This window comes from Alternaria postmessia, assembly GCF_024291825.1.
Source record: "Alternaria postmessia strain BMP 2775 chromosome Unknown scaffold_5, whole genome shotgun sequence".
In the NCBI taxonomy this organism is placed as follows: domain Eukaryota; kingdom Fungi; phylum Ascomycota; class Dothideomycetes; order Pleosporales; family Pleosporaceae; genus Alternaria; species Alternaria postmessia.
In genome coordinates, this window is record NW_026260078.1 from 1 (window position 1) to 17,629 (window position 17,629).

The window sequence follows — 17,629 nt, forward strand, 5'->3', positions numbered from 1 at the left end:
GTCTATGTGTACGGAGTGGCAATTATAGCTACGTTAAGAAAATAAACACGTGTTTTGTGTGGGAGTGCTGAGATTTGTGAGTGATCAACATCCCCGGGTGATCAACATCCCGGTCAGCTAGCTTAGTCGGCTTCTGGAAGTAGCCGGTTTTCGATCTGCAAGCACTTTTGGAGGGGTTTTTGGTCCAATGCAGCTAGCTGAGAACGCTTTTGACCTCCATCTTCCATTGGTTGGCCACTACTGCACAATAGTTCTAGCGCCAGAAGGTGTTTGTTGCCGGCAAAGCCAACGCATCATGGTGTCTGATGACGATAGTGTTTGATTATGCTCCTGGACATAGTCGTAGCTTCACGACGAGTTATCACCGCCCGAGGCCCAGACTGTACAGCGATGCTTTGACAATGTCCTGCGCCCATCCAACCCAGCCTCTCCCAGCCTGGACCATGTTCAAAATCTTGACAAAGGTACGGTTCCATTGATCCTGATCTTCCCAATCATCGGCATAAGGCTCGAAAACTGCCGTCTCAATACTGTCAGGAGCGCCAGGAGTGACGAGCTCCCACTCGCCATTATCTTTTTGACGGACGTGCATCTTGGGTCCTACAACAAGGGCCCTGCCGAGGATGCGCGAATCGGCAACGAAGCGTGTTCCTGCATCGACTACATCTTCGACCTTGCCCAATCCGCCTCCTGCGAGTATGAATCGCGCACCAGCTGTCACAATGGGCGTGTCGATGAAATACGGACAGAGAAGGTTCACACGTATGCCTTGAAGGCCGCTGGTAACCCTCAGGCTTCTGAAGAGACCGAGGACTGCATGCTTTGCAGCACAGTACTGCGGCTGTATCGCAATGGGCGCAAGAGAGGCGATGGAGCCTAACAGTAGTATATGGCGGTCGCGAGGGGATGTGGTGGAAGGCGTCGAGTTCAAGCTGCAGGGCGAGGAACCCGGGTTCTTAGGTAGCCAGAAACAGGCAAGGTGAGTAGTGTAGAGCACACCAGTGAGGTTTACATCCATGATTTTGAAGGCGGGCGGGGGTGGCTCGGCTGCATCAAGGTTGACACCTTCCTGTAGGACGTCGCGGCCTGCTATGCCAGCATTTGCGACGACGCAGTCGAGACCTCCATGTGGGCTCTTCTTGACTGCTTCCTTGAAGAGGTTGACCTGCGATTGCCAGTCTGTCACGTCGCAGTGTACGAAGTGGGCAGAGCCGCCATTCTTACTGTCCTTGTTGATGTCACGACACAGGGCGTCTCCCTTGTGCACATTGATGTCTCCGACAATGACGGTTGCGCCGGCAGCCACCCATTGTCGCACGAAGCCTGCGCCGAAGCCACTCGCTCCTCCGGTTATCAGTATGACCTTGGCCTTGACCCAGGCTGCGTCGTAGGGGACGGTTACGTCGATGGGCAGCGATTGGACAATGTTTGGTTTCTGTGGCTTGTAGTCGTCCATGGCTGTGTCTTGTGCTGTGCAAAGCTAACTAGAACGAGGGGCATGGAAGTGGGAGCTGGGGGATGCCTCTTATATCGTGGGGGACGTGTACGGCCATGTTGGTGCTTCAGCTCGCAAGGTGCACTAAAAACGAGCAGCCTCGGCTCGCTGGTGCTGGGTCGCGCATCCATAGGGTGCCTGAGATGCCCAGAGGGGGTTACATGAGCTGGTGGGGCTGTTCCTGGATCCCTGCGTAAATTTCCAGTCGCATGCACCCCCGCCTTGCCTGCGAACAAGTCACGGCTGCTTGCGAACAAATCACGGCTGCTTGCCTGTCCTCGAGCTGCTCTCATCCGACTACTCGATCCATGGCATCATGACGGCCAAGCCCCCCGCCCTCGATGTCTCGGCCACGCACCTCGTCGCGACGCTGTTCTACAAGGCCGACACCCCAAACTTCTTCCAGCATGCAGACTTGTCCCCACGCAGTCCCGGCGACCCCATCCCATCCGCCTCGCTCGAGTCGCTAAAAGACGGCGTCGTGCCTACCCAGGACCTTGCAGACTACCCGCTCGAGCCGCCGACTCCTGGGCCCAACGCCCTCGACAACCTCTATGGAAGCTACATCAGCCAAAGCTGCCTCACAGACTTCTTCGCCACCCTCACCAGCGTCATCGCCGGCCTGGAGCAGAACACGATAACGAGCAGGAGGCTCGAGGCGAGCAAGCTCTGCAGGGTAGTCGAAGTCACCTTCCCGCTGCACAGCGCTTCGCCCATCGCGCTCGAGACACTGCGGAGGCATGAGGCTGTATCGCGCTTCGAGCGCAAATGGAACACCGAGTGCGTCTTCCAGCCAGACACGGTTCACCGCCGATACAAGAGGCTGGCTGTCTTTGACATGGACAGCACCCTGATACAGCAGGAGGTCATCGACGAAATCGCCTCGCTGATCGGCGTCGAGAAGGAGGTATCCGCCATCACCGCTGCCGCCATGAACGGCGAGTTGGACTTTGAGGCTAGCCTGCGCGCACGATGCAAGCTGTTGAAGGGCGTGCCAAGCAGTGTCTTCGAGACGCTGAAGCCGCGCATCACTCTGAACGAGGGCGTCAAGGACCTCATCACCGCTTTGAAGCGATTAGGCTTCAAGACTGCCGTTCTCAGTGGAGGCTTCACTCCGCTGACGGGCTGGATGGGCCAGCAACTCGGTCTCGACTACGCCTTCGCCAATCATCTCGTTGTTTCCGACGACGGAGCCACGCTTACCGGCGAACTGACTGGCGAAATTGTACACGCCCAGAAGAAACGCCAACACGTCCTGGAAATTGCCGAGAAGGAAAACATACTTCTGGACCAAGTTGTATGCGTCGGCGACGGCGCCAACGACCTTCCCATGATGGGTGTGGCTGGTTTGGGTGTTGCCTTCCATGCAAAGCCAAAGGTGCAGATGCAGGCTCCTGCTCGCCTAAACTCCAAGAGCATGTTGGACGTCCTGTACCTCTTTGGTATCTCCAAGGAGGAGCAAGAAGCACTATTGCGATAGCGTAGCTAATCAAGACTACAAGAGGTAATCAGCATACACCCACTCGAACCGGCCACGACGCCACAATATGCAACCTAGCAGTCTGACTAGATATCGCACGGGTCGTAGATAGCGAGTAACAAGGCCATTACTTTGAAAAGGATCCATGTACACGACTGGCCCAACGACTGCATACCCTTATTCCTTCAGCTCGTCCCTAACAAACTTGCTCTTCCCCGCAACCTTGACTGCCAATAACCAGATACTGATATCACTCATGATGTCCGTCGTCCCGACATCCGCTCCGATAGCCTTCGAAAACCAATTGCGCATCTCCACCGCTACCAAAGAGTCTACACCGTACCGATAAATCGCCTTTTGGGAGTCAATGTCATCTCTGCTAACGACGAGAAGACTGGATAGCTGAGTTTGTATAGCTTCGACAACGATATCTGTAGCTTGAGCCAGCGAAGTAGCTTCGGAAAGCTTGTACGAAGGGCGGTCCTTGGCTTCGGCGGATGCCGTGTCCGAGGAGAAGCGTGAGGGAAGTGTGTCCAAGTAGTGGTAGATTGGCCGCGTACTACCCAGAGGTGCAACGATACCCATTGCTCGAAGATCAGCCGGCAGAGTCAAGGGTGTGATGATCTGGGAACCGACTGTGCTAGTGTCAACACGCTCCGGGTCGCAGCAGAACCGGAGAAGGTTGTAGATATCATCCATGGGTACTTCCTCCAGCATGCCACGTACGCGGAGTAGAGCTTGTACTTGGTCGTTCTGGGCAACGTAGCCGACGCCTGTGACCATACTGAGTGCGAGAGCGTGGGCGCGCTGGCCGTGGCGCATTCGATGTGCTGCTAGTGCGTCTTGATATGTGTTTCCGACGGTGTAGTTTGATTGACCAAACGAACCCATAATGCCAGTTGAGGATGACAGCATGATGAAGAAATCGAGGCCCAGCGGTAAGAGCTGGTGTAGGTTCCAGGAGCCGTCTACCTTGGGCGCGAGCGACTCGTGCCACTTCTCCATTGTCATGTTCGCAAAGGACGAATCTCGCATTACCATTGCTGCTTGAATACATCCCCTGACTGCCGGAAGATGAGCAAAGGACATAAGCATATCCCTAAGCTGATCACGATTGGCGATGTCGCACACCGGAGCATATACCGCTGCGCCTTGAGCTTTCAGTTCCTGCACCAAGTGATCACGCTCTGATCCAGTGCCATCGACTGGTGACCTTGATGGTAAGATGAGATGCTTGGCTCCATGTTGTATCATCCACCTAGCAATGCTCTGGCCTATACCTCCAAACGCACCAGCGATGATGTAGCTGGCGTCTGGGCGGAAAAGGGGCTTTGCGGAATCCTGAGCGAGTTCCATCACTACAATCTCGTCACTGTCCATCTCGATTACTACCTTTTCCACCATGTCTACGTCCTTAATCCGCCGGAAAGCGGGCTCGATCTCGCTCTGCTTGAAAACATTTGGAGGTGAAGCAATGGTGACCTTATCGTCTCCTATAAGCATCAACACATGCTTGAAGATGTCAGCAAATACATGGCTCTTGGCCAACTCTTGAAAGTTGACGCTGACAAAAGCAATGTTTTTCGTGGTAGATGGAAGCACAATGTCTTTTGAGCTATTGGCGGTCGAGTGGAAAATGTCCTTCTCTCCAACTCCAACAAAGCGTCCGAAGGAGGCGATACACGGCCAAGAATCACTTAAACGATCTTCAGAGCCCACTACGACCGCGACGCCTTGACCATTCGTCAAGCGGAGGATACCATGTTGAAGATCGAGGCTGTCGGTCGAGAATATGTTCGACTTCGGAATATGTAGAGTGTTTTCCAGGAAGAAAGCTCCATCAGCCGTGCTTACTGTCGCAAAGATCTTTGTGTACCCATGAAAAGCGGCAATCTTGATAATCGCTTGACCCAACACACTAGCGGCATCGTGAACCAAGATCGAGTCGCCGCTCTTCATGCTATAGCACTGTTTCAAGCTATAATAGGCAGTGCAGAAAGCCACAGGGTAGGCTGCGGCCTCGCAGAAGCTCATCTTATCTGGAACTCTCTGAAGCTGTGAGACTTTACAGCGAGCAAGTTGCGCGACGCCATCTCGTGTCACGCCGAAGACGCGATCGCCAATTTGAAAGCCTGCATCATGCGACGATCCGGTGCTTACCACAACTCCAGCAATTTCACTTCCAAAGGTTTCGTCGTGAACTTGGCCAAGGGCTACCAAGATGTCCCGCATGTTAAGACCGACTGCCTTTACTTGAATGATTACGTCATCTGACGCAAGCTCATTGATTCTGATAGAAGTTTGCTCATAGTGCAGTGTGTTCAAGACACCTGCGGCACCAATGGTCAGCTTTGGGCTGTCAAGTTCGCTCCAAGGCTTGGTGACGTAAACGACAGTGTCTTCAGTAGGCAGTGCTTGGACAGTGAGCTCCGCGTCGTCAACCACACGCGGAGTGCACAGACGACCATCGATCTCGCAGTACTCGTCTTCTGGGTCAATTTGCGGTTCTAGTAGCGTGGTGGCAACCTTAACAATGTTGGCAGCAACTGTGTCAAGCCCAGTCTCAAGATCAAGGCTAATGCTCGAGAGCCGGTAGTCTTCAGACTCGGTCGCCAGCGTACGTACCAGTCCCGAAACGAGGCCTTCCGTAGGGCTTTGGTCAATCGCTTGGTGTTGGAAAGTGATCCACAGGAGGGTACTAGCTTTCGAGAGCAGACTTTTGATCTTCGCGAGCTCGTCCTTTTGCATGCGCTGAAGTAGATTTCCGTCTAAACCAGGAAGAAATATGCAAGAAGCCTTGTCAAGCTCATGCTGGGCGATCGAGCTCCATGTGACTAGAGCTACGCCGACGTCGCCTTGCGCTGACATTGTTCGCCGAAGAGTATGCATCAAGTCTAACTGCAATGGCTCTAACTCATCATAGATGATGTGAATGCAAGACTTGGACGTCGCTAAACGAGGTGACAGAGTCGTCAGATGATGGAATTCGGCAGGTTGCCAGTTTATTCGGTACAAGCTTCGACGCCCTTCTTTGTTGCCCGCCGATGGGCTATTGCGACCGATGGTGGAAGTCTCTAGATCACCGTAGAAGCAGATTTCCTGCGTATTGGCAAACGCTGCGGTGACGGAGAAGAGCTTGTTGCGGAATCCACGTCCAGAAACCTTCGCATGCACGGCCACATCTTGCGCATCTGATGAATCGCGCATCAGCTTGACAGAGAACCAGGCGTTACTAAAGCCCGTCGGCACGGTGGTAGCTGATGAGTCCTTTGCGTAGATGGAGTAAGCTGGAAACGTCATCTGAAGAATAGCGTCCAACGCAGCTGGATGAATAAGGTGCGGATCGCTGTAGCTGAACTTCGCATGCGTCTGCCAATCTCGAAGGCCAATCGTACCTGTAGCCTGGTTGTGCTGATCCCATTTGACGTTGCGCATGCCCTTGAACGTTGGACCGTACGTAAGACCAGCTCGACTAAAAGCATCGTAGATGTCAGCACTGTCGATAACAATGCGACATTTCTCTGAAGCTGCGAGGTATGCCTGTTTCTTCTCTTTCGTTGCCGTCGCGCATTCGGCAAGATCTCCAGAACTGTCATGGTGATTGCCGTATTCAATCGCAACGAATCCTGTACAGCACAGGTGCCATCCGCCATCCTCATGTAAGAAGAGGGAGAATTGATTCCATAAGCTACCCGGCTGCACATCACGTGATTCGACCACTGCGGGCCGTAATGTGAGCTGAATTTCTGTGCCACGAGCGTCTGCTGAAAGTGTCATGGCTTTGGTGAATGTGACGTCTTTGAGCTTATAGCCTGATACAGCTGCGGTTTGATGACCATAGTACTGGCGCGTGGCTTCGATAGCCATCGAAAGCATTCCCGCAGCAGGCATGAGGCAAAGACCGTTAATCTGATGATCTTGAAGGTATGGGGATTGGTCTAGAAGAATACGATTTGTCCAACGTGCTTCGTGCTCGTTCCAGTCGGGTGTGCGCGAGCCAAGAAGCTCATGATGCACAAATTGTGTTTGACGGTACTGAATGCTCGTTCGGCCTTCGAGCCAATATCTTTTCTTGTCTTCAAATTGATAACATGGGAGTGAGGGTAGGAATTTGGGACTGATGTCGCTGTCCTTATTAACTTCAGCTATATCGATAGTTGCGCCGATGGTGTGGAGCTTCCCAGCACATTCCAGAGCTGTAATGTTGGCGGCGTGGTCACGCCGTAACACAGAGCTGTAGTCGATCGCAACATCTCTTCCGCTTTGTTTGAGTATATCACGTAGCGGTGAACGTAGAACAGAATGAGGGCCGATCTCGAGAAAGAAACAAGTCGAGGCATCTTGTCGTGCGCATATATCCTGCAACGCAGCTGAGAACTGTACTGATCCAGTAAGATTTCGTTGCCAATATTCAGAAGTATGCAGCTCGTTGAGTTGCTGAATATTCTTCCCAGTGACGGTAGAGACAAAGGACGGTTGAGCCTCTACTTGTTCACCAGGCTCGATCGTCCGAAGCAGCTTCTCATAAACATCAGCAACTGGCTTCATGTGATGTGAATGATAAGCAACGTCGATCTTGAGAGTATGAACTTCGACATTTGCTTGTTTGAGAGCGATAGCCATTTGGTGAATCATGCTATGTGTACCTGAAAGTGTGAAGCTACTCTGGCTGTTGTAGCAGGCGATAACGACGGGATTGGTTGGATATTCTGCATTCTGCTTGTTCATGATATGTTTCCAAGTTTCAAAGGGGGCCTGGACAGCTATCATGGCGCCCTGAGAAGGATTGATAGTCTGAGTGATGGCGACTGCTAGACCTCGAAAGTAAGCAATCATCCAGGCAGACTCTTGTGAGATTGCACGACTAGCATAAGCGGCAGCGATCTCACCCGAAGAGTGACCCACAGATATTGAAGCGCGAACTTTCCAGGAGATCAACAAGTCATGGATGGCCACCTGCAGAGCGGTGCAGATAGGCTGACTAAGCTCCGGTTGATGGATGATTGAATCGTCTTTCGACTTGAGGTATAATTCGTCGATAAGGGACCATTTACTGCCAAGTGACTTGAAGTACCGATCTGCTCCAAGCATGGCGTCCCGAAACGGTGCGTACCCCATGAGTTCGCGCCCCATTCCATCCCACTGTGCACCTTGACCGGTGAAGACGAAACACAGATTCACTCGCTGTTTGACTCGCGTAGGGGTAGACCAGGAGAGTTGCGAGAGCAGATTTGGCAAAGCAACGCAAGCAGTCTTCCATGGAAATGACGTTCGCTTCTCAGCCAAGGTGTACGCTACATCATTAAGAATCCGGTGATCATTCTCATCGTTCGCATGATTGCACAACCACTTTTCGAAAGTGGGGATAGATCGCTGGACGGCACGCTCGTCAAATGCGGATAGTACGAACAGCTTTGGGGCGGTTTCGTAGTCGTCCATGATATCAGGTGGCGTATCGTCTGCAAAGGATTGCGAATATGCGTTAGTACCCGTGCTATAGCTGCCGTCCTCACTATTGATCGCTAGGCCATCGTAGGTGGCTGGTTCAGCTGCTCCTTTGCTACCGTCAAGCACTTCAGTGCAATGTTGGCCGGACAAACCATGATCACGAAGAAAGCTCAGCGCATCGTCCAGAACAACGTGGGCGTTCGTGCCTCCATACCCGAATGAGTTCACACTCGCGCGTCGAATACCATCCGTCGGCCAGGTTGCCGGTACGAGCGGAAACTTCAAGTTGGGGCCAGCCGCCGCAACAGCCGGGCTGATGCGCTCAGGATATACATTCGGTGGAATGATGCCCTTCTCTAGAACAAGAAGCGTCTTAATCACACCCGCGATTCCACTAGCGCCTTCAGGATGACCCATGTTGCTTTTGAGGGCACCCACGAAGATCGGGTCTTCAGGCGTCCGACAAGAGAAAACGTTGCTAATAGCTGCAGCTTCGCAAGGATCTCCCACTGGAGTACCGGTGCCATGCGCCTCGAAATAGCGAGTATCACCAAGATCAAGGCCTGCCCGCGCATATGTCTCACGAATGAGTCGCTCTTGAGCAGATTGGCTGGGCGATGTGATGCTGGGAGTGTTCCCATCTTGTCCACAGCCAGTTGATCGCACGACACCCCTAATGGTGTCTCCATCTGCAATGGCTGTATCGAGTCGTTTGAGGATGAGTACACCAAAGCCCTCACCTCGAGCATAGCCCGATGCGCGCTCATCGAATGAATAACAGACACTGTCTTTGGACATCATATTGAGGCTACTCAAGAGTGCTGTCGAGTCTGGGAGTAGGCACAAGTTGTTACCGCAGACAAGTGACTATAGTCGTTAGTCATTCGAGGTATCGTGCAGGAGATAGAAAAATGACATACCATATCTACACTACCAGCTGAAAGCTCCTGACATGCTAGGTGAAAAGCGACGAGCCCACCTGAGCAAGCCGTATCAACCGTCATGCTTGGGCCGCTGAAGTCATAGAACCAACTTAGTCGGTTAGCCAACATAGCCAAGCCACTGGATCCGACGATACGGTAGTCACCAGGCATCTGAGAATCACGCTGAGAGATCTGGCTATACTCTTGGAGTAAACAGCCAACGTGAACTGAAGTCCTGGTGCCCATGGCTGCTTTCATAGGAATACCAGCTAAAAGCAAAGATCAGCCCTAGTTATAACAGCAAGCAGGGAGTAACGCACCGTTCTCGAGAGCATGATAGCTCGTCTCCAACAAGAGGCGTTGTTGAGGGTCCATACACTCCGCTTCCGCGGGCTGGACGGAGAAGAAAGGGGCGTCGAAGCGGGCGGGATCATCCGCGAGAAAGTGGCCACCTCGGTTCTTTACGGTACCAGGTCGATGGCCATGCTCTTTGTAGAAACCCTCAATGTTCCATCGATTCTGAGGAATCTCAGTCATGGTAGATCGACGCTCCATCAATAGCTTCCACAAGCTCTCAGCGTTTGTGATATCTTGGGGAAACTTGAAGCCAAAGCCCACTATTGCAATAGGCACTAAGCCGTTGGGACTTGAGGCCGGCATGAAAGTTCCTTCCGGATCAACGAAGTCGTTCATACTGAGAAGGTGTTATTGGTCTGGATAGTGGATAGTGATAAGTATGTCAATCAAAGTCAAGTTACGAGGTTTCGTAAGTGCCTTATTACTCAGGAATAACAGGATCGGTTGTGGAATTGATATGCAACAGCGTGTTGGGGAACTTGGGATGGTTGTTATAAGGGCGGGCGAGCGATTACTGAGCATTTTTACACACAACATGTGGAATCGGTCGTGATTGAGGCAATTGTACGATGTTACGTACTGATCTGATGATCAGAGACTCCCAGCTCCACGCCATGCAGACTCAATGCAAGCGCAAAAGCCTCATGAGTCGGAGTAGGGGGTAAATTCGGAAGGTCATTTCTTGCTCAGTGGCAAGTTTGTCCAACTTCGTAAGGGGCATACTAGGTCACGCATGAGGGCGGCCCTTCTCCACTCCAAATATCCCAAACCACCGGCACCGTGAGAAGAGCCACTGTTGCAAACAGTAGGGATTCGATAGTTAGCACTCTGGAGACTAAACACTTGGGAGTCTAGAGAAGAAGACCCACGCGGTAGTCTACCGTATATGGCTAGCCTGGTGTAGACGGCGTCTTACCCGCATCCAGGCTTACTCCTTTGCTTGACCCCAAGCTTGTGCGGATAGTAATGTCTCAAAAACTTGGGTCTAGATGTTCAGGAATAGCGACAAGACATTGTCAGCCATGAAAATTGCCCATCCATCTGTCGGTGTCAAATCATATTCGTAACATGAAAGGAGAAATCGCAAACCATCTGAGGGTAATCGACAGCTGAAAGGGAACGACAAGCCAATAGTCACAGGGCCCTGTTCCTGAAGTCATGCAGTCTGGCGCCCGCCGTGGTCGGCGTGGGATATTCGAGGTAGGACTTTACGACTTGGCGCACTCGCTAGCGCCACCAATTGCGATGATAGGTCGCTCGGTCATCGAAATCCTGCGTTGTCTAGTAGAAAACATCGCCCGTGTTCCACAATCATATCACCGCGCGCATAGAGTGCACACCGAACTATGCAGAGTGACACGGTGTCTAGTCACTCGAGCTTCTTAGTTTGCATATCGCCCGCCCACTCAGCCGGCTCGCATACGCCAGCACGACCTCGCCCTAAACCCTTCGTATGTTCGATGCCGGGCGTCTCGTATCAGACATCTTGGCTGCGGTACGCCTGGCTCGGCCGGTGAAGCTCCGGACTGCCGCATTTTGTCAGCTTACATATGACTTGAGAGTGCCCCGGACCGTCCACGTGATTTGTCCAGTCGCTGTAAGCACTCCTGAGTGATGTTTCGAACGTGACCTGGTATGCATTGTAGCTTATCAAGTTCTCATTGCGAATTCAAAGCTCACAGAATGCTCATAACAAAGAGGCGTTACATAGTACCGTGCTGGGATCTGGAAACGCAAGTCCGAGCATGTGCATAGCCTGAGCCTTTAGCATATCCCAAACCACGACTATCCACATCATCATTGTATATGTCGAGTTGGTATCTTGGCGTGTATAAGACGCTCCGGCTCAGGCATACATCGGATTGGGTTCCTGCGTTGGACGGTGCTCGCAATGTGTTTTTAACCCCACCCTCGAAGGGTAGAGTTTTTTTTAGCCGCTTGTAAGCACACAATTGTTATTGGATAGCGACTGATCGTGGTCAAAATCGAGAAGGATCTTACAGTCGAAACTTCGAGTCTTGCGATTGCATAGATCGATCACATACGAGCTACCCTTATTCCTCGGTTGTTAAAATACTTTGAATACTTGCACCTGCTTGCATTCCCATATATCGATGGTTGAGTTATGGGAGCTACCGCGGCTTTTAACGAGGTGGCCTCGAGAATAGGTGACTTGATAGGAGGTCGTCGTCCTCTAGCTTTGAGTCAAGGATGTAAACGTGATTGGAACTGGTTGGTAGAATCCCGGTTCGTACACCTTCATCAATCCGACGACTGGTTGGAGAATTCGGTCACCAAAGTGAAGAATCCTTTAATAGTTTCGTAATAGTTTCGTCGTAAAATATTGGAGTCGGGTGTGCAACTCGTGAGTCAAGGTTCTTTGTTGTGTTTATAGCGATGGCAAGGGCGGATCAAACACGCCAGCTAAACAGCGTCATCAGACATACTCTTTATTCTTGCATCTATCACGAGGGCGACGTATCGGTTGCTGCATACCGCGAGTCGTTTGACCCCAGGCCAATTTGGCTAGATGTAGAGAACCATGGTAATGTGTAAGCGCGCATGTGAGGGAGTGGCGCAGTACTAGCGAATATGCGGAACAGACAGCCTATGCCATAAGTTTTGACCAACGCGTGCTCATCGCATCTTCATTGTTCTGTCCGCTCAGACTGCCAAAGACAGTGGGTTCTCAGAGATACAACTACCGATATGGCCAGAGCACTATTGTTTCGAACCATCAGGTATTTGGCAGTCAAAGATGAGCGTAGAGTGTTTTTTCTTCTTCAGCTTGAAGGCGTGTCTAAGCGCCCGTCAGCCTTATGTTGTGCATGGCTGGGTGAAAGGGCAGGTTGCGCGCAGCCAGGAACCCGCTGAGCCACCACGTGTCGTTTCAGCCATCAGCATGTCAGACTCTTCGTCTCCCCTCTCGCGGAAAGTACAGATGCGCAGGGTTGCAAGAGCCGCATATGCAAGGGTCATAGTTGCGCGGAGACGATGAAGGTCATTGCGTACCAATTCGCGGCCTGGGGGAGCCTTTCAGAAGTTGCACAACCGGACACCTCATTCTCTTGCACTCTGGCAAACTCGTCTCTTATCCCTCGAAAGATTGATAGTGTATGGCCACGTTCAGAGCCTGCAGCGTAGGGTAGAAGTCGCATAACGTTGATGTCATGCAACAGCCGTGCCTCTTCACTGCGCCAAGTGAGTCAGCATGCCGAGCTATCGTTTCATGCCACTGCAGGTCGGAGGACCTATGGCCGGGTTCTCGGATTACCATGTATGGTGGTTGGTGTCGATGGTGTAGGGGCGTGGGTGAGGACGACGCGTCCTGGGATTCCGAGGTTGCTCGGAATGGAATTAGATCCGACAACGCGGGACAGCCGCGGGGCAGCGCAGCGCAGCAGCAGCACACGGCGGCGGCGGCTTGCTAGTTCACGGCCACCTCCGAAGCTTCCTGACGGCCTGAACACGACGGCAGAATAACAGTCATTCTTGCGCAATCGACATTTGGGAGCTTTACAAGCCATCGCGTACTGACCCTCCCAACTTCACCCGAACATGACTGTGCGCACCGCAGAAGGGCTCACGCCCGAACAACTAACCTTTTTCAACGAGAATGGTTATCTACTGATACCTGATGCGCTGTCGCAAGACACGGTCAAGCAGTTGCTGGAAGACACAAACAATATGCTAAACGACTTTTCACTCGATGACCATCCCATGACCAAGTTCTCGACTGGCGGCGACGACGGCGCGGACCACGTTGGAGACAGCTACTTCCTGGAGTCCGGTGACAAGGTACGGTTCTTCTTCGAAGAGGGTATGTAAGGCAATCCGCAGCCATGGCAAGTGTGCTGACACGCGAACAGATGCCTTCGACAAGTCTGGCTCACTGACCAAACCTAAACACCGCGCCATTAACAAGATCGGCCACTACCTCCACGAGCTCTCGCCTTCGTTCCGCAGCATGTCCCTTTCCGCCCGCAATGCCGCCATTGCGTCCTCGCTCGGGTTCCGCGATCCCCGTGTTTTGCAATCTATGGTTATCTGCAAGCAGCCTGAGATAGGCGGTGCAGTGCCGCCACACCAAGATAGTACCTTTTTGTATACGGACCCGCCGAGCGCAGTTGGCTGGTGGTATGCACTCGAGGATGCGACACAGGAGAACGGGTGCCTAAGCTTCGCTGCTGGGAGTCATAAACGTGCTGCTATTGACAAGAGATTCGTCAGGACGGGCAATGGTACTGGCTTCATTGACAATGAGGGTGCCAAGTTTCCAAAGAGTATAAAGCACCAGACAAACGCTGAGAAGGAGTACGAGATGGTCGAGAAGGAGGAGAGGTACGACATGGGTGAGGTCAAGGCTGGCACTCTTGTCCTTATCCATGGCAACATCCTGCACAAGAGCGAGAAGAACACCAGCAACAAAAGCCGGAATATTTACACGTTCCATGTGATTGAGGGCGAGGAGAGGTATGACGAGAGGAATTGGCTGCAACCGCCTGAGCAAGGATTCTCAAGGCTATTTCAGGAAAAGGCCGCGACGGACGCAGAAAACAGACTTGCGAAGGACTGGTAGCTGGTCTGTAGCAATATTGATAGACATTTCACGATTTGCTCTGGACGCACAACGCGATACCACCAAGTACAAAGGCCATGCCAATCCATGTGTCTTTGCATTGTTAGTTTTCGTCCCGTGGCAGAGCAGAGAGACAACGTACCTCTGCTAATGACCTTCTTCTCTGCCCACCACTCCCCTAGTACGGTGAACAGAAAGGCGAGCGAGTTCGTGATTGGCACCGTGAGGCTCAACTCCGCCTTACCAATCAATATAAAGAACCATACACTGCCAGTGACGTTCAATAAGAGCGGCACCGCATACGCTGGTCGGCTCAGGACACCTATAACTGCATATAGTACTCCGAGGACCTTTTTCTTAAGCCATGAGTTGTTCGGGTCAGTAAGGGCAGGACGCTGCGGCGGAGTGTAGTTCCTGGTATATGCGTATCAGCTTGCTGGTCAGGCAATGTACTAGGCTTGCGAGAGAAGGAAGGACTAGCAGAAAGTAATAAACACCCAAGCTTACATAGCAGCTTTTCGCATGAACGGCGTCGTGAGTCCCCAGCACGCGCCAACCATAAGGAAGCCTATGATCCAGCGGAAGACGGAAGGTTGAGGCTCATTGGCCACAGGCGCGTCGGGATCCATTGTTCGATGGCAAGTGAACTATTGACAGAAATATCGTGTTAAGATGGTGACGCTCAAGCCGTAGATGCTATCGTCGTCGCGTTGGTGCAGTCGTCATGCCCTGAGACCTGCGAACGGCAGATCCACAACAGTCTCGACGACACGCTAAACTAGCCGTGCACAAGCCTCAACACCACACCTGGGCAACTGCTGGGTATCGTGAACGCGTCCTCATACCATCACCACCACCATCATCATCGCCACCAGATGTTTTTGCTGCCTCTCATAGCTCCTCGGTAACTTCCTGAAAGTGACATGAGATATCCATCGGTCACATGCCATAGGGCTAATCGAACTACATGAGACAGAAGACAATGCCGTCACGACCTAGTGAGGACAAAAGCGAGGCCCAACAGCGTCACGGCGCTTTGGTTTCTGCTGTTGTGCACCCTTCATGATGGACGATCAACTCACCCCCGGGCCCTAGCAAATTTGAAACCTCGCCGTCAAGGTCGATGCCCATGTTTGGTTCTCTTTCGCTCCTAGTATGTGCAACGCGCATCAAACTGTCCTTGACTCACGCCTTGCACGAAAATACCTAACCCAGTTACCCAGGTATCCTTCGTCTACGCTCCTGTACTCTTAACTAGTCACGTCCTGTGACTCCACTACCGTTCTCTGTCACTTCCGATTCTCATTCACATCACCTAAGTGTCAGTCTGCGTCTTACAGACTCTCAGCGTGGATGGGCATTGCTAACTAAGAACTATTTGCAACATGCGTGAATTCCGAGTTCCAGACCCTCGGTAGTTGAGGTGTTGGGACTGTCTCATTGGTATGAAGATGTCGTAACTCACGGGACTCGATCAACAGCCTTACCTTTACAACTCATGCAGCTGCACAGGCACTTCAAACGTTGGTTCTGAAACCACCGTTCGTGCGGCCTCTTTACCTCACCGGTCAGGTCAAGCTTCGGCATACACAAAGAGATGGACTAACAAAGAATCTCATCTACAAATCGATTGTCGTGTAACGGGTACCTGCGGTATGGACGACGCCTCCAAAGAAAATACCCCAACGTCCGGTATATGGCTGCATGAGCACGCACCTCCTGTCGTCACTAAATATCCAAATGCCCCGGTCGCAAGTTCGTAATGTTCGGGACCTAAATGGTGCCGACGCCTCAAAAGTACTTGAAACGAAAGGGTTGGGGCTTGGTCATGCCCCATTCCAACCCTGGGTCAGCCCGATTCGACTTAGTACGCTAAGTATAGCTGGAATGTACACCGAGTAGGAGATGGCGGGCAAGGTGCTTTGCCATATTTGGGTGCAGAATTGAATGTCTCTAGTCTGGTTTGTTCACCACGTTTGTTATGAGGCATCATTGGCACGTTACAGAAATTGCTCCCGTGGGCTTGCAACCACTAAAGCACATTTACCAGTAAGGTACAAGTACCGTGTTACTCTCATCGCCTGTTCTACTACCAACTGCGACGATCCTCGCTTACCTACCTAGCCACTTCCTGAACACAACACGCAGGCACGTGAGAGGTTTACTTCAGAGTATCGTTATCCACCAACACCCTACCGGAATTATGCCAATGCGGCCCACCAGCGATAAAGAGGTTGACGTGGTCGATCTAGACCGTCTCTTCGAAGAGTATGTTCAAACAGACTTGCTCAATCACTTCGGCGACTGCAACCCCAAACAATCAAGCTCGGGTGAACCAAAGCATCTTTTTGACTCAGTTCTGTCGAATGAGAGCCAGCTTTTTGGCTCTGAGCCTATACTTGATCGGGAAACGCAGGCTGCTTGGCACAAGGCTCTCGAAAAGTACGAACAAAACCCAACCCCGTTGCGAGCTGAGGACTCTATCTCATCTTCTTACGTTACTTCGTCTACTGGTAATGAGTCTTTCAGCGATTCTGAGTTGCTAAACCTTGACGACTTCTTTGAACTAGAAAGGAAGCAATCGAGGTCCATCTCTCAGCCTCCTACAACTCGACCCCACACTTCCGGACGATCTGTTAAAAAGGCTGTATCGATCTACAATCAACTGAGGCACCGTGGTATCTCAAAGACCTCTAAAAGGTTGCATGCTTCGACTTTCACAAAGATGATGCAATCCTCTCAACACCAACCTTCAGCTGGCAATACGTGGACCCGCAAGACGGACAGTCCAACGAATTCATTCACAAGAGCCTCATCGCATGGCATTGCTTCGCCCCCGCTATCAACCAAGGCCAAAAGCAATGAGTTTTTCGTTCAAGGGCATTATCAGACCTATGCCGATAACTATTCTAACCTACCAAACAACGGATCTGGCTTCCTTAATTACCAATTGACGCCTTGCGCATCGCCAGCAATTGGAACCCCTAGCATCAGTGGTAGCGGCTTCGATAATGATACGGGGCTCACCTCTAGCTCTTCCAGTGCGCCAAGTGCGGCTCTCTCAGCCTTGCAGACCCCGCCCTCTTCTCTCCAATTATCTATGACAACGTGGGGCCCTAACACATCATCAGCTCTGGATGTTGGCTTCTCAGCCTCGTGTGATTCTACCGACGGCACACAAACTACAGGCTGGTGGGATGGGAACGTTTCCGCCAGTCACCCTCTCCATTCGACCAGCTTCAGCCAAAGCAACTCACTATCCACAAGCCAGAACATGAGATCGGAAGGATTGGGAATATCTTGCGGATCGGCTCCGTACGGCTTTGGCACTATGCACGATGGTTTTT

The 17,629-nt window shown here is 52.0% G+C and overlaps 6 protein-coding genes across 6 annotated transcripts; 3 read left to right on the forward strand and 3 right to left on the reverse strand.

Moving 5' to 3' along the window:
* Window positions 1–361: 361 nt before the first annotated feature.
* Window positions 362–1,456, reverse strand: J4E82_001261 (uncharacterized protein; the record flags this gene model as incomplete). The annotated part of the gene is made up of 1 exon (XM_051727576.1): window positions 362–1,456. The coding sequence occupies one exon, from the start codon at window positions 1,454–1,456 to the stop codon at window positions 362–364; it is 1,095 nt and encodes a 364-aa protein (XP_051592421.1).
* Window positions 1,457–1,811: 355 nt separating this feature from the next.
* Window positions 1,812–2,975, forward strand: J4E82_001262 (uncharacterized protein; the record flags this gene model as incomplete). Its single annotated transcript, XM_051727577.1, has 1 exon — window positions 1,812–2,975. One exon carries the CDS (start codon window positions 1,812–1,814, stop codon window positions 2,973–2,975), a length of 1,164 nt encoding a protein of 387 aa, XP_051592422.1.
* Window positions 2,976–3,152: 177 nt separating this feature from the next.
* J4E82_001263 (Type I Iterative PKS) lies at window positions 3,153–10,039 on the reverse strand (the record flags this gene model as incomplete). Its single annotated transcript, XM_051727578.1, has 3 exons — window positions 3,153–9,290; window positions 9,344–9,615; window positions 9,667–10,039. 3 exons carry the CDS (start codon window positions 10,037–10,039, stop codon window positions 3,153–3,155), a joined length of 6,783 nt encoding a protein of 2,260 aa, XP_051592423.1.
* Window positions 10,040–13,261: 3,222 nt separating this feature from the next.
* J4E82_001264 (uncharacterized protein) lies at window positions 13,262–14,282 on the forward strand (the record flags this gene model as incomplete). The annotated part of the gene is made up of 2 exons (XM_051727579.1): window positions 13,262–13,523; window positions 13,573–14,282. 2 exons carry the CDS (start codon window positions 13,262–13,264, stop codon window positions 14,280–14,282), a joined length of 972 nt encoding a protein of 323 aa, XP_051592424.1.
* A 28-nt stretch (window positions 14,283–14,310) lies between these two features.
* On the reverse strand, window positions 14,311–14,911 carry J4E82_001265 (uncharacterized protein; the record flags this gene model as incomplete). The annotated part of the gene is made up of 3 exons (XM_051727580.1): window positions 14,311–14,375; window positions 14,425–14,696; window positions 14,790–14,911. The coding sequence occupies 3 exons, from the start codon at window positions 14,909–14,911 to the stop codon at window positions 14,311–14,313; spliced, it is 459 nt and encodes a 152-aa protein (XP_051592425.1).
* Window positions 14,912–16,485: 1,574 nt separating this feature from the next.
* On the forward strand, window positions 16,486–17,147 carry J4E82_001266 (uncharacterized protein; the record flags this gene model as incomplete). Its single annotated transcript, XM_051727581.1, has 2 exons — window positions 16,486–16,960; window positions 17,008–17,147. 2 exons carry the CDS (start codon window positions 16,486–16,488, stop codon window positions 17,145–17,147), a joined length of 615 nt encoding a protein of 204 aa, XP_051592426.1.
* Between the last annotated feature and the right edge of the window lie 482 nt (window positions 17,148–17,629).